Source organism: Salmo salar, chromosome ssa27 (genome assembly GCF_905237065.1).
Source record: "Salmo salar chromosome ssa27, Ssal_v3.1, whole genome shotgun sequence".
Lineage (NCBI taxonomy): Eukaryota > Metazoa > Chordata > Actinopteri > Salmoniformes > Salmonidae > Salmo > Salmo salar.
The window spans coordinates 8,449,531-8,465,713 of record NC_059468.1 but is presented as its reverse complement, the minus strand read 5'-3'; the positions used below and the strand labels follow the sequence as shown (position 1 = coordinate 8,465,713).

General features: G+C 43.1%; 1 protein-coding gene across 1 annotated transcript in view; it reads right to left on the bottom strand.

Moving 5' to 3' along the window:
- Nucleotides 1–565: 565 nt before the first annotated feature.
- The window catches only part of LOC106588464 (E3 ubiquitin-protein ligase RNF19B), a 30,490-nt gene continuing 14,872 nt past the window's right edge, over nucleotides 566–16,183 (bottom strand). Inside the window, exons 2-9 of the mRNA XM_014177529.2 lie at nucleotides 14,494–15,824; nucleotides 10,242–10,441; nucleotides 9,733–9,877; nucleotides 7,836–7,998; nucleotides 5,223–5,478; nucleotides 3,238–3,427; nucleotides 2,830–2,964; nucleotides 566–2,476 (exon numbers count right to left, since the gene is read on the bottom strand). Coding sequence (XP_014033004.1) covers nucleotides 2,047–2,476; nucleotides 2,830–2,964; nucleotides 3,238–3,427; nucleotides 5,223–5,478; nucleotides 7,836–7,998; nucleotides 9,733–9,877; nucleotides 10,242–10,441; nucleotides 14,494–15,179 — 2,205 coding nt within the window. The 5' untranslated portion in view covers nucleotides 15,180–15,824 and the 3' untranslated portion in view covers nucleotides 566–2,046. The remainder of the gene's footprint in view (nucleotides 2,477–2,829; nucleotides 2,965–3,237; nucleotides 3,428–5,222; nucleotides 5,479–7,835; nucleotides 7,999–9,732; nucleotides 9,878–10,241; nucleotides 10,442–14,493; nucleotides 15,825–16,183) is intronic.

Below are 16,183 nucleotides of genomic sequence, written 5' to 3'. Positions count from 1 at the left end.
CTTATATGCCCTCTTTATTTATCCTACAGTTTGACTTGGTGTACAGGGAGAATACTGTAAGAACGGACCCTGTTCTGAATTCTGTAGCTGTACATTTCAAAAGTCCAGAACAAATAGTTCTATTGACTACGTCCGTATTAGCTCGCTCATCAATGTCTTAATCAAAATTACAGATTGCCTCTTATCCGCTCGTCGTCCCCTTATGCCATAGTTTGTACATCTTAATTGTCAGAAGAAACCACATTTGTTTTAAGCAAGTCAGCCATATCAGCTATGTTTTTTTAAGAGGCTGAATGAACTGTTTCGCTGCCGGACAAGGCTCTGCTGATACCACTGCTACACCTGGCTAAGGATTCACTCCATGGTGCTGAAAAGAAAGCTCTGCTGTTGGGACAGCTTTATGTAGACCTTAACAGTTTGTGGGCACCGTTTGTCACCATTATAGTGCTGTTAATGTATTGTTTAGTGTTGTGTAGTAGCTTTGCTGGCATGCATCTAAACATTTTGGGGGAGTTTGCCCCACCAAGATTTACATGCTAAAATCGCCACTGTCCACATCTAGGTGTGTTATTAATGGTAAATCCTCCTTTTATATTTAGGAAGTTCTGTTTCAATCCGTGGTACATTCATGTGGTTTCTCATAGGCAGAAATAAGCCAAAACTGAATTACATCAACAGACCATACTAAGCTCTGCCCAATCGTATGATTTGACCCAATAAAGCTTATTTGAAATGAAACAATGTTCCCATATAGAGATTTCCCATGATGTCTATAGTAAATGGGGATATGTTTAAGAACTGAAACTGAAGCACATGGTGTGTAAACAGCAAAAATAAGCTCTAGTAATTATTCTTGAAGAAATTAAAATGAGTCTGCAAAATGTTGTTACACTGTAAAAGGTTTCTGAAAATCAACATTTGGCTATGATTGTACAAATGTGATTTTAAGCAATGGACGAACACTTGACAATGAATAGCAAAAAAGCTGAATATTTAAATAAAGTGCACAAGTGCTCATTCATAAATTCACTCGATAGTGGGACAAACAAATACAATCACAAGAAGTCCTTCCATTCTACTATCATTTTCTACTGAAAATGTATATTGTGTCTTTGTCTTTATAGTCTTTGTGAGTGAGTAGCACACACTTTCAATCTCTCATTCACATTCACTCATACTCTCTCTCTCACACACCATTCGAGTGGGTCAGACAGCTAGCATGTCAGAAAGCCAGTGTTCGTCAGTGAGTGCGTCATCACTGTCTGTAAGGCAGGCAGTCAGTCATTCAAGTGGAACTGTCTGCTGGTTAAGTACTTGTCCATCTTCCACGGCATCGGATCTCATTAACCCCTAATTTCTTCTTCTCTGTGCAGGTGAGATTCAAGTGCAGATCGCATCTAAAAGTCATGTCTCTGTACAAACTACTGTAAACTCCACCAGTGTATTAGGTACGTATTATGCTTGTAGGCCTATACACCCATACAAAACGCAGTTCATGCAGACTCATGGACACAGCAAATAATTCAATTTCAAGATCATTCAAGATCATTGAATTATAAATAGGGGGAAAAAAAGGAAATCAAGCCAACAAAGTCCAGTACAAATGCCACACTCACACATCCCTTAAAACATCCCTTTCCATAGTACAAACCCTATTCCCCACAACCCTTCACTCATTGGTGTACTTGGTGACATTTCACCTTGTTTCCTATTTTTTTTGCAGTATTTCTTGTGGCAAATTTGTACGTCTTGTTTAAAAAAAAAAAAGTTTGCTTAAGTAGCCAAGGCATTTTTGCACCAAGAAGTAAACAAAAATTGTTGTATTAAATCTCAGAGGTAGAACCCTGCCAATTCTCTGCAAGGAGATCGACATGTTGATAGAAAGACACACATGTAGATAGGTGTTGTCTGCAGGTCAGATGTTTTGTAAACAAAAAAAGCAGCAAAGAAATTACTGAAACGCTCAATCAATCAATGGAGAAAAGCTAAAACAAAAACATTTTGGATTTGTGCAATCTTTGAGAGCTCTAAAAGTCAGTCGGACTCTTAAACATAGAGGATGACGTTATCCGGGGGACAGTGCAGGCTGTCGGAGGTGACAAGGGGTCTGCAGGTGGCCTGGGGTTGAGAAGGCCGGCAGCTTTTAAGATGAGGCGAATCACAGTCGTCTGACGTCAGCTCGGCGATGTCGTCTGATTGGGTGTCGGACATCTCCAGGTCGCTGCGGATGCTCTCGGGCTGGGCCAAAGTGACATCGCGAAGCCCCTCCCTGAGCGACGCCCCTGGCGACAGGCCTAGTGCTGAGCCAAACAGAGCCCCGCCCCTTCTGGAGCTGCAGTCCTGAGGCTCCTCCCCCCCTGAGCCGGTGCATGCTGCCATAGCAGCAGGGGGCGTGTTTAGGTCTTCCTCACTGGTCAAGCAGAGATGGCTGGGTTTAGTCTCGATGTCCACCTGGATCTCCAGGTTATTACAGTCCCTAGGAGAACAAAGACGTTTAGATTCACTAGTCACCATATCATCTGCTGTATCCAGTGTCACCTTGCCTACCATTATAAATTAACTCAAAGTTGGTTTTAAAACGTCTGTCAGGAACTAAATCAATGAAAAAATATATATATTTCTGAACCACAAAGTGCTACCTGCATACCACACAGACTAAAGACAAGTCAGACTCAAGAGAGATTCAAGGAAATTGAGGAGTTGCATCAGAGACAACAACGGCAGACCGATAGAAACAGATTGAGACTAGATTGTAAATCAAGGAGGAGGAGCAGATTTTCTCAAAATCGTGTGTGTGTATGTAAGAGAGAGGGAGATTGTGACACTCACCTGTCAGGTAGTGTGTAGGAGGAGATAATGGAGCCTGCCATGCCCCGGGTGCTGGCACAGTCACTACCCGCTCCCAGACTACCTGTCTCTCTCTGGGCATCGTCCTTCCCCAGCTTCCCTCCCTGGAGCTCCAACCTGAAACAACACAAAACATGATTATTATATGGTCATACCAACAACAGTTATTACACTGTTCAACATAATATCACATTACATTTACAGCAGAGGTTATAAGAGCAATCCTCATACAACCAAGATACATAACTTTCAAAGGGACAACAACAACTGTAGTTAGTTTGTTTAAGTCTTACTTGGCCCCTATTTATACCGTCTCCCTGCTTACAATACACATTCCCCTCCATAAGACGTACAGAACAGGTTCTCTTCCCTGCTGGGTCCCCTCCATACCTGTTGTATTTGCCAGTCCTGGCTCCAAGGGCACCCCCTGCCAAAGTGTTAAAGTGGGGGGTGTCCCCCAGGGCCCCGGGGGCCACAGAGAGACCATCACTGGGGGAGGTGGTGCTGAGGCCGCTGGCTGCCCCCTCCAGGCTGCTCTCACCCAGGCTGGGGGACTTGAGGGCCCGCCACGCATCAGCCACTGGGGGACAATTATTTGATATTTTTATTTGATGCATGAGATATTTGTCAATTCGATTCAATATTTCTTATCTCAATTCATTTGCAGTTTAATATCGTTTGTAACATAAAAGAGAGACATACAGTTGAAGTCAGAAGTTTACATACACTTTAGCCAAATACATTGAAACTCAGTTTTTCCCAATTCCTGACATTTAATCCTAGTAAAAATTCCCTGTCTTAGGTCAGTTAGGATCACCACTTTATTTTAAGAATGTGAAATGTCAGAATAATAGTAGAGAGAATTATTTATTTCAGCTTTTAATTCTTTCATCACATTCCCAGTGGGTCAGAAGTTTACATACACTCAATTAGTATTTGGTAGCATTGCCTATAAATTCTTTAACTTTGGTCAAACGTTTCAGGTAGCCTTCCACATGCTTCCCACAATAAGTTAGGTGAATTTTGGCCCATTTCTCCTGACAGAGCTGGTGTAACTGAGTCAGGTTTGTAGGCCTCCTTGCTCACACATGCTTTTTCAGTTCAGCCCACACATTTTCAATAGGATTGAGGTCAGGGCTTTGTGATGGCCACTCCAATAACTTGACTTTGTTGTCCTTAAGCCATTTTGCCACAACTTTGGAAGTATGCTTGGGGTCATTGTACATTTGGAAGACCCATTTGCGATCAAGCTTTAACTTCCTGCCTGACGTCTTGAGATGTTGCTTCAATATATCTACATCATTTTCCTTCGTCATGATGAATCTATTTTGTGAAGTGCACCAGTCCCTACTGCAGCAAAGCACCCCCACAACATGATGCTTCACGGTTGGGATGGTGTTCTTCGGCTTGCAAGCCTCCCCTTTTTCCTCCAAACATACCAATGGTCATTATGGCCAAACAGTTCTATTTTTGTTTCATCAGACCAGAGGACATTTCTCCAAAAAGAACGATCTTTGTCCCCATGTGCAGTTGCAAACCGTAGTCTGGCTTTTTAATGGCGGTTTTGGAGCAGTGGCTTCTTCCTTGCTGAGCGGCCTTTCAGGTTATGTCGACATAGGACTCATTTTACTGTGGATATAAATACTTTTGTACCTGTTTCCTCCAGCATCTTTGGTGCACTTTTCGCACCAAAGTACATTCATCTCTAGGAGACAGAACGCGTCTCCTTTCTGAGCGGTATGACGGCTGCGTGGTCCCATGGTGTTTATACTTGCATACTATTTGTACAGATGAACGAGGTACCTTCAGGCATTTGGAAATTGCTCCCAAGGATGAACCAGACTTGTGGAGGTCTGCAATTTTCTTTCCTGAGGTCTTGGCTGATTTCTTTTGATTTTCCCATAATGTCAAGCAAAGGGGAACTGAGTTTGAAGGTAGGCCTTGAAATAAATCCACAGGTACACCTCCAATTGACTCAAATGATGTCAATTAGCCTATCAGAAGCTTCTAAAGCCATTACATCATTTTCTGGAATTTTCCAAACTGTTTAAAAGGCACAGTCAACTTCGTGTATGTAAACTTCTGACCCACTGGAATTGTGATACAGTGAATTATAAGTGAAATAATCTGTCTGTAAACAATTGCTGGAAAAATTACTTGTGTCATGCACAAAGTAGATGTCCTAACCGACTTGCCAAAACTATAGTTTGTTAACAAGACATTTGTGGAGTGGTTGAAAAACGAGTTTTAGTGACTACAACCTAAGTGTATGTAAACTTCCGACTTCAACTGTACATGTAGGTAAGAGTTGTTGTTGTATTTTACAGTATTAAGTCTATTAAAGCAAAAATTATAGCTATTGAAGTCTTGCTCACCTGTGATTGGGCCATCGTCCTCGTCAAAGTCGATCCGCATGCCACGCCCCTTTCCTCGGCTGACACCACAGCCTCCTCCACGGCACAGAGAGATGGGCACAACACCATAGACATACGCCAACATGATGGGCACACCAATACCCACGCTGACGGCTGCAATCACAGGAGCTGTGATGATTGACAGGGCCACTCCCCCTGTGATGGCCAGGTTCCTCCTGTGGCGACTGGTCTTCATCCCGTCATAATGGGCGTGAATCTATCACAAAAAAAAGATAGATCTTAGTGAAGGTGAAGGGAAGTTATACAGGTAATACACATCCTGAACTTTCACAACGGTCAAACAGTGTAGCCTGGTCCCAAATCTGTGTGTGCTGTTTTGCACAATGAGTTGGCAAAACAGCACAAACCGATCTGGGACCAGGCTAGCAAAAAAGGGCTGTTGCAGATAAAATGTCTGTACTGTGATTCAGATACAATTATATTATAAAACACTTGGGAGAAGTAGGTCATATGTCGTGAAAGGGGATTTCTTTTCTTTTTTTTCACAGACTTACAGTGCCTTCGGAAAGTATTCAGACCCCTTAATTTTTTACACATTTTAGACATTTTTGCTAATTTATTACAAATAAAAAACTGAAATACCTTTATTACATAAATATTCAGACCCTTTGCTATGAGACTCGAAATTGAGCTTAGATGCATCCTGTTTCCATTGATCATCCTTGAGATGTTTCTACAACTTGATTGGAGTCCACTTGTGGTAAATTCAATTGATTGGACATGATTTGGAAAGGCACACAGCTGTCTATATAAGGTCCCACAGTTGACAATGCATGTCAGAGCAAAAACCAAGCCACGAGGTCAAAGGAATTGTCCGTAGAGCTCCAAGACAGGATTGTGTCGAGGCACAGATCTGGGGAAGGGTACCAAAAAAATGTCTGCAGCACTGAAGTTCCCCAAGGATACAGTGGCCTCCATCATTCTTAAATGGAAGAAGATTGGAACCACCAAGACTCTTCCTAGAGCTGGCCGCCTGGCCAAACTGAGCAATTAGGGGAGAAGGGCCTTGTTCAGGGAGGTGACCAAGAACCCGATGGTCACTCTGACAGAGCTCCAGAGTTCCTCTGTGGAGATGGGAGATCCTTCCAAAAGGTCAACCATCTCTGCAGCACTCCACCAATCAGGCCTTTATGGTAGAGTGGCCAGATAGAAGCCACTCCTCAGTAAAAGGCACATGACAGCCCGCTTGGAGTTTTCCAAAAGGCACCTAAAGACTCTCAGACCATGAGAAACAAGATTCTCTGGCCTGAATGCCAAGCGTCACGTCTGGAGGAAACCTGGCACCATCCCTATGGTGAAGCATGGTGGTGGCAGCATCATGCTGTGAGGATGTTTTTTAGCGGCAGGGACAGGATCGAGGGAAAGATGAACGGAGCAAAGTACAGAGAGATCCTTGATGAAAATCTGATCCAGCATGCTTAGGACCTCAGACTTGGGCGAAGGATCCCTTCCAACAGGACAACGACCCTAAGCACACAGCCAAGACAACACAGGAGTGGCTTCAGGACAAGTCTCTGAATGTCGTCTCTGAAAATAGCTGTGCAGGAACACTCCCCATCCAACCTGACAGAGCTTGAGAGGATCTGCAGAGAAGAGTTCGAGAAACTCCCCAAATACAGGTGTGCCAAGCTTTTACGTCATACCCAATAAGAATAGAGGCTGCAATCGCTGCCAAAGGTGTTTCAGCAAAGTACTGAGTAAAGGGTCTGAATACTAATGTAAATGTGATATTTCCGTTTTTTTTATTTGATAAATTACCAAAAATGTCTAAAAACCCGTTTTTGCTTTGTCATTATTGGGTATTGTGTGTAGATTGATGAGGAAAAAAACTATTTAATCAATTTTAGAATAAGGCTGTAACCTAACAAAAATTTTGAAAAAGTCATTAGTACCACCATCAAAGTTACTTTACCTAGGCCTATTACAGCATTACATCTCTGGTTGAGAGTGGATGGTAGGGAGTTGGCTGAGTACAACTGGTAATACTCTGAAAGGTATTTCTACAGCTGGTAAGGCTTAGGGGCCTGGAACAATAAAGTATGTGTTGGAGGGCTATAGTACATCATTCAAATGAGTTTAAATTCAAACTCGCAGTTACATTGTATTTCCACAAGGGTGCGCTAAAGAGATATCCTTCAAATGAGGTAATTCTGCAATTCTGTCATGACACAACATTTCTTCACAACTATGTTGTTTCCATAGAACAGTTGTAGCGTCATACTGAAACTAAAAAAAAGAGTTTCCTATGGTTTGAAAGCTCATCTATTTCAGGAATTGTATTTCTCAATTACTGGAATATAAGGAGGAAATGAAAGTACCACCATGAAATTAAACATCAAATTGACACTAACTAAATGTTTAAGAACAGCACGGTCACATTTCATTTCTACAATGGATTGCTTTTCTGTTAAACTTCATGAAAAGTAAATACTTTCATTATTTTCCTTTTAATGTATATGCACTCACAGTAAACCACTCTAGATAAGAGAATCTGCTAAATGACTGAGTGTAGTCCTAAATGTGAGTGGGGGGGTTCAGTAAGGGGTTGCCCACCTTGCGCCCCACATAGACGGGGAGCCCAATGACCATGGCAGGCACAGCGATACCAGCGATGAGGGTGATGCCCACTGGGGCTCCGATCAGAGTGCCCAGCTGCCACAGGATCTTCTTCTTACGAGTCCACGGCTTCTTTCCCCAGAACGTACACCCTGACGGACTGAGAGAAAGAAGAGAGAGAGATGGAGGGTGGGATATGGAGGGTGGGAAAAAGTAAGAAAAAAGAGAAACGATGGAATGGGTAGAAAATACAGAGAGAGGGAGAGAGATTGTGAAAGAGAAAGAAAAAGGAGGAATGAAGAGCAAACATATAGAAAGAAAGGGGGAGAAATAGGTGAATAGCAAGGGCAGAGGGGTAGACAGAAGACTGATTAGTTCTGGAAAGGGAAAGGGGGATACCTAGTCAGTTGTACAACTGAATGCCTTCAACTGAAATGTGTCTTCCGCATTTAACCCAACCCCTCTGAATCAGAGAGGTGTGGGGGGGCTGCCTTAATCAACATCCACGTCTTCAGCGCCCGGGGAACAGGTACACCGCAACAACAGAGGAGTTGAGGTGAGGTAAGGCTGTGTCATTATGAATTCAGAGCCCTCTGCTAAACGTCGCACAGCAGTGAGACATGCATCACTGCCTGTTATCCACTGTTACAGGATGCTCATATGATGTAAGGAAAATCTGTGGAAATGTTCATTCATTTTACTGTATGAATATATACTGAACAAAGATATAAACGCACAAGAAATGTATTTCTCTCTAATTTTGGCCACAAATTTGTTTACATCCCTGTTAGTGAACATTTCTCCTTTGCCAAGATAGTCCATCCACCTGACAGGTGTGGCATATCAAGAAGCTGATTAAACAGCATGATCATTACACAGGTGCACCTTGTGCTGCAGACAATAAAAGGCCACTCTAAAATGTGCAGTTTTGTCACACAATACAATGCCACAGATCTCAAGTTTTGAGGGAGTGTGTAAATGGCATGCTGACTGCAGGAATGTCCACCAGAGCTGTTGATAGAGAACTGTATCTTAATTTCTCCACCATAAGCCGCCTTCAACGTCATTTTAGAGAACTTGGCAGTACGTCCAACTGCAGACCACGTGTAACCACGCCAGCCCAGGACCTCCACATCCAGCTTATTCACCTGTGGGATCGTCTGAGACCATCCACCCGAACAGCTAATGAAACTGAGGAGTATTTATGTCTGTAATAAAGCCCTTTTGTGGGGAAAAACTAATTCTGATTGGCTGGGCCTGGCTCCCCAGTGGGATAATACAGTGGGATAATACACCAAGTATCAATTTCAACAATTTTACTGAGTTACAGTTCATATAAGGAAATCAGTCAATTGAAATAAATAAATTAGGCCCTAATCTATGGATTTCACATGACTGGGCTGGGGCGCAGTTTATTTATTTCAATTGACTGATTTCCTTATATGAACTGTAACTCAGTAAAATTGTTGAAATTGATATTTTGTGTAGCCTTATCAAAAACAATAACACTTTTAACTCAGTTATGTTTGTGTCAGTATTTAGTTTGATCTTAATTCCATAAAATGTGTAGGTATTTCTTTTTTAAAGAATTTCTGGAGGAATGAAAAAAAAGCACCAGTAATGACAATCATGCTTTAAAATTGGGTGGATGTCATGTAGGCCTAAACCTAATGTAGCAGGCGTAAACGAAGGAGTTCCGGAGTTCCCACATCCGCTTTTCAACAGAAATGGAAGCTCGACTAAACTTGCTGTATCCCTAAAAACCGTATGCATCCAGCTGTTGGCAACTCCACTAAGGGTGGGTAGGCCTATACGTATTTTTGGCACATGGAAAGTAGTCTACTACTACGTTACATACTGTGTTGACGCGAACTGCCGTAGTCTTGAGAGTTACCTGAGGTAGTGCAGGTCAGAGATCTCCTTCATGCAGAGCCAGCAGAACTCACAACCACACACTGCACAGGTCATGTGGTTACAGCTGCCGTCGTTCATCTTGATTATGTAGGCACCACATCGTGGGCAGGGCTTGATGTCATCAGCTAGAGACGAGAGAGAGTGGGTAGGTTGATTAGTGGGAGGAGGATTCGGGACAATGTTGATCTGAGGTCAGTTTTATGGTTTCCCGTTAGGATTTGGGGAGGGAAAACTCATTCTAGATCTGTGTCTAAAAGGGACTTCTACTTTTACCAGAGACAGAGGAGAATTGGTTTGGAGACATTGACTGCCAACAGCTAGTATAAGAGACAGGCTGAGACAGATAACAGGTTGTGGTAAGGGCTAATTTATACAGACTTTTTGTTCTGTCCTTTGGAACCTGAGAGGTCTGAAAATTGCTTTATGAGAAGAGGGCGACTAATACAGAGACATAATAATAACATTATGAAGAGTCATCAAAGTACTTACCAGGCCCGTGCTCCTGCATGTAGCTGGGTGAGTGGTTGCTATGCGTGTGCAGGAAGAACGCCCTTTGCTGGCGGGCCGAGTCACAGGTCTGGTTGGGGTGCCACGCCTGCTTGCAGTGGTAACAAAACTCAGCCAAGCAGCCCTCTCTACGACACACCAGCCTGGGGCAGCTGGCACAGCCCGAAGCGATCACTGCAAACCTGGCAGAGGGAGAAAGAGGGAGATGTTTGATTTTCAGAAAACCTTTATAGGCACAATTCGGCTAATGCGAAATCAATTGCAAAGTGAAAACTACATCACTGCACTGAGAAAGAGAGAGGGAACACAGCAGCCTTGGAGGAAGTGGTTAAGGTCAAATGTAAATACACTGTAGCCGGACAAATGGTTACATTTACTGAGCCGTGGAGAGAGTATGTTAGAACAAAGGGTAAGAGTTAAGGAAAAAGAGAGGCAGGAGAAATAGGCAAAAGGTGATTTCAGGCTGTCTAGAGTAACCTAAATAAAGGGCATGAGGGGAAAACGACCAAGAGCTAAACTTCATAGCATATTATCAGAATTGCATCTACACAACCTGATCTCAGAGCATTTCGTATTATTCTGTATGTAAATCCGAGACACTCCATTTAGTATGATATGTTACGGTATGTATTATTTTCTGGATGTCCATCACCCATTTCGTATGATATGTTTACGAATTACAATTCTTATTACATATGTTACGAATTCGCAAATCGTACAATATATTATGAATTTGCAAAGCGTAGTACATGTTACGAATTTGCTAAACATATGATATGTTAAGAATTCTAGCTAGGTGGCTAACGTTAGCTAGCTGGCTAACATTACCTAGGCTAGGGGTTAAGGTTAGGTTAAAGGGTTAAGGTTAGAGGAAGGGTTAGGGGAAGGGTTAGCTAACATGCTAAGTAGTTGCAAAGTAGTAAGTAGTTGAAAAGTTGCTAATTAGCTAAAATGCTAAAGTTGTCTGTGATGAGATTCAAAGTCACAACCTTTTGGTTACTAGATGGTCGCGTTATACGCCCACCCATCCACCCCGACCAACTATTATTTTTGGGTTAATCAGTTTTAATATTGCAGATAGATTGTGGCTTCCATCAATGTAATTGTCTGCATCATTTCCAATCCCCCATATATTTTTTTGTAAATATATTTTCCTTTATTATTTTCCCTTAACCCTACCATCCCTCCCCTAATTGGAGTAAACTAATGGACAGCAACAGTTAGGCTTCTACTTCCAGCTTATAAATACTATATAAATTGTACGGACACAGTGTATTTTACAATAGTTATCTTTTGTTTGTTTTTAGTCCCATCCTTCAGCTCCACTCAACCCCTCCCATCGATCTCTGAAGACCATTCAGTTTTGATTTCTATTTGCCATATATTTTTAACTGTGCTGTTTCACAAAAGTTCTGAACCTGTACACATTTTACAGACACAGTATATTTTACATTAGTAATCTTGTTGTTTTTAGTCCGACCCTTCAGCTCCACTCAACCCCTCCCATCTATCTCTGAACACCATCTGTCTTATGTAACCATACCAAATGTAACATATCATACTAACTTGAGTGTCCCGGATTTACGTTTACTATGTTACGTTTAGTCTATGAGACCAGGCTGATCTGCATGACACCATACACAAACATCTCAATACCAGTGGATGCTGCTAAGGGGAGGACAGCTCATAATAATGGCTGGAACAGAACAAATGGAATGGCATCAAACCATGTGTTTAATGTATTTGATACCATTCCACTTATACCACTCCAGACATTACCACGAGCCCGTCCTCCCCAATTCAGGTGCTACCAACCTCCTGTGCTCAACACAGGAAGTAGGCTGCCACATCACCATGAGGGGAGGCAGGGTTCTTATATTTTCGACAATGTAACAAGATCATTAAGCACTGTATGTAAAGATGAAATGGTATTTAATCTAATACAACACTACTAGTGAGTGACAGTGTTCAAAGACAGACTGAGCAAAACTGAATTTAATTCGGAAGTTACTCTCTTTCTCATCAGAAAACAATGCTAAAAATGACATACGATCCGTCACACAACTATTGCTTTGAAAGTAGGTACTGGTATTCAAGCTGAGCACTCAATCTTATTGACCACCGCTCTCTTAAAGGCCTCCAGCATTCCATTACACAGGCAAACCAGATGTCAAATACCGAAACTGTTGAATCCCTACTCTCTCTTTCAAAACCTCAAACTAGGGGAAATGTTTCCAGCACTATGGGTTTTCCCCTTTAACACAGTTTCTAGCAGCCCCTTAAATCCAGTTTGAGCTAGTTTCTTTCCCAATGACTGTTTGTTTATTCAATCTGGCAACATGTCTTCAAGCCGAAGCTCAATGACTTGTTGTAACAGAGCAGAGACACAAGTTGCCAAGGCAGCCTTTTCCCTGTAGGAACATTCCATGTTAACGCTGCATTTGAGTAGTCGGTTCTGCTGCGGTGGAGCACGATAATGACTGACATCATGGCTTTGACCGGTGGCAATCTGAGGAGTACAATGCTTACAAGCTGCACCTTCGGAGCAAATGCACTCTGACAGCCACATCTAGTGTCCAAGATTTCATTGCTTTAAATGGTGTGAAACGGCTTTGTTTTCAACATTACAAATGTAATACAGATACAAAAGTGAGATAGACAGAACCCTCAGAAACACACATACACTGTCTGTAACTCTGTACACACACACACACACACTCAGTCCAGTGAGTGTGTAATGATCACTTCAATTATAGAAATCCCAACCTCTCTGTTACCCCTGGTAACACTGGCTACCTCTATGCCACATCACTAGTCACCATAGCAACCGACAGCCTGCGGAGCGACCGGTGGACCGATCACTGATCTGATTGGTTGTCTCTCACTGTCAATCAGGTAGAGTGAGGTCTGATTGGGGAATGGAAAGGGAACTGACCGATGAGACGAAAGGACAATGAAGCTCAAGAGTTAAAGGAGCCGTTCACAAAAGTAATTGATTGAGTCTGTGTATCTGTGTGTGTCTCTGTATATGTGTGTATGTGTGTGATCATTCTAGTGAGAAAGAGATAAGGAGTCTGTGGTTTTTGTGACAGTGAAAAACAGATTAAAAAAGAAGAAGTGAAAGACAAAGAAAGAAAGAAAGAAAGAAAGAAAGAAAGAAAGAAAGAAAGAAAGAAAGAAAGAAAGAAAGAAAGAAAGAAAGAAAGAAAGAAAGAAAGAAAGAAAGAAAGAAAGAAAGAAATTGAGACAAATATATCCCAGCGACTCTATTGCCAGAGACAATCCAGGCCAATTTACAATAACCAAGACCACATATTCCTTACATGACAATGTAGTTAGTACCATTATAACATACATGTGTATGGAATCTGCACTCTTCAAGTGGGTCAATGATGAGACATATACACGCGTGCACCTGCGCACACACACACACAATGTACTGCTTTGGAAACCTCCACTCTAGGTGGCACAAACCACACTAGACCTTTCCATGGTAGGACTGTAGGAAGGGAATGGTAGTGTATTGAGTCACTCTGGTTTCTTTAGAATGTAGGTCATCTATAGTCCAGCCCACTGTCTAGGTCCTTCCCCTTGTCTGACAGGATTCACATTATCAAACAGACATGTTTCCTTTGAATATAACCATCATAGAGAATCTGTGCTTTCCCTCCCTCCCACACACACACACACACACACACACACACACACACACACACAAAACATGCTCATACCAGCTCATCAGAAATTTCCCCATATCACATTAAACGATCAGCCTCCGAGCATTGTCATTCCCCTTGTAACCACATAATAGTCTGACATTCTAACCCACTTAGAGAATTCTAGGCTATAAACCTTTCCTTTCACCCTCATAGTGCCAACTGTCACCTCTGCCAGAGCCAATAAAGCTTGTTATAATACTGTAGGTCATTCCAGTTTACGACAATCAGCCTCGGACTTATGATATAATTTGCAGAACACTGCTTTGAAAGCATGACTCTGCAAAAAAAAAAAAGGTTATGGTTAGTGTTCAGGGTAGGGGTTAGGTAAAGGTAAGGTTTAAGTTCGGGGTTAGGGGTTGAAATCCTATTTGTGGTCAGAAAGAGCTTTAAGGTTCTTCCACTCCTTCCTGCATGGCTAGACAGTGATGACTCTATAGAGCTAGGCTTAAGGTTCAGGTTTACACCCAGGTTCAGATTAAGGTTAAGGCCAGGAAACAATGAGAGTTGATTCTTACCCGCAGTCGGGCGCGGGACACCAGCGGCAGTCTGGGTCGGAGGCCAGGCAGCGTCGCAGCAGAAACTCCTCATACTTCTCCAGCAGCGCTGCGTCTCCCAAGATGTCCGCCACCTGATGAGGCGCCAGTCGCTCCGAGCACTCGGGGCAGCTGAGGTGGACGCGGCTCTCAGTGATCTCGATGCGCAGGTACTGGCGCAGGCAGCACAGGCAGGAGCGGTGGCTGCAGCCCAGCAGCTCAGGGAGCTGTTCGGGGGGCTGGGGCACCAGGCACAGGGGGCACTCCAGGAAGTCTGCTGGAGGAGAGGCGCTGGAGGTGGTGGAGCTGGAGGACTGGGGGGGACCCAGGGAGGTCTGGCTAGAAGAAAGGGGCTCTGCTGGGGTGGAGGTCTGAGCAGTGGCTGGGCCCTGGGGAACGTCCGTGGTGGTGTTGGTAGGGGCTGGGTTAGGTGTGGAAGGGACTACGGGGGGAACAAGGGGGGCGAGTTGCTGTTGTTGATGCTGTTGGTTGTGGAGCTGGGATAAAGGGGTGGCTGCCCCTGTTTTGGCACTCCGGGAACCCCGTTTGCTGTGGAAGAGGCTGTGGAAGGAGATGCGTCCGTGGCGTTTTCCCGGTGCCCGGCATTTGGGGTTGGGAATGCCGCTCACCGAGGAGTGGGGGGATTCCGAGTCCTTTTCCGATCCCATTTTCCCAGAAAGTGACACACGGTAGTGTCTTTCCTTTTCCGCTCTTATTATAGTCTTATATGACCGTAAGGAAGCTTGCCTCACACACACTAACACAAACACACTCCAATTCACACTCGGGAGTACTTGTCCTCGGGTGAAACCAGAACGGAATGTCACTGATACCCAGTTGGAAACCCTTTTTCTCTTCCTCTTAAACCCACAAATGGAACGATAGGCGAGAAAACGAAAGAGAAAGAAAGAAATAGACAAAATTCCCCTTCCCTCCCACTAGCTTTCACACCTCTCACACTCAGATGCTCCAAATCAAGAATGTGAGAAAAGTCACAGGTGTGCTTTCGTCCAAACCGACATTGGGGTCCAAAATTACAGTAAACTGTTACTGTAAACCACAAAGAGGAGAATGAATACAACAGGAAACGTCACTGTCACTCCTTAGTAAATGGTTCTCAATTCAAACGAGGAGGAAAAAAATATAGAGGAACGTTATAAAATGTATAGAACGACCTCTTTGTGGGTTATTCAAAATGTCTTAAATCCTTCTTGGTGGCTGCTCCGGTCCGATTTTCTTCTGTAGTCCTTTTCTCTCTTTTTCTTCTCCTCTTCTCTTCTGTGTGTGTGTCTCTCACTCTCTCAATCAACCGTCTGTGAGGTGGAAGAAGAGAACAGGAAGTTAGCAGAGCAGAGAGCACAGGGAGCATGCTCAGTATGACACACCTCTCCCCTCCTTCCTCATTCTCTCTCTCTCTCGCTGTTATTACTTCACAATTAACTCTTGGCGCAGATAGTCAGGAAGAATAAATAAATGACACTATGCACACACATAGACACCTGGCATAATCACTGATAAAGACATGCTCATTGACTCACACTTCCTCATTAGATACAGCCATTTGGAAAGCGAAATACTTGCATTTTTTACTTACTAATGATGATGAGATAATGTGTCTTGAAGAGGAAGCAAACTTATTCATCAGTCCAATTAGCTCCTATATTATTTATCC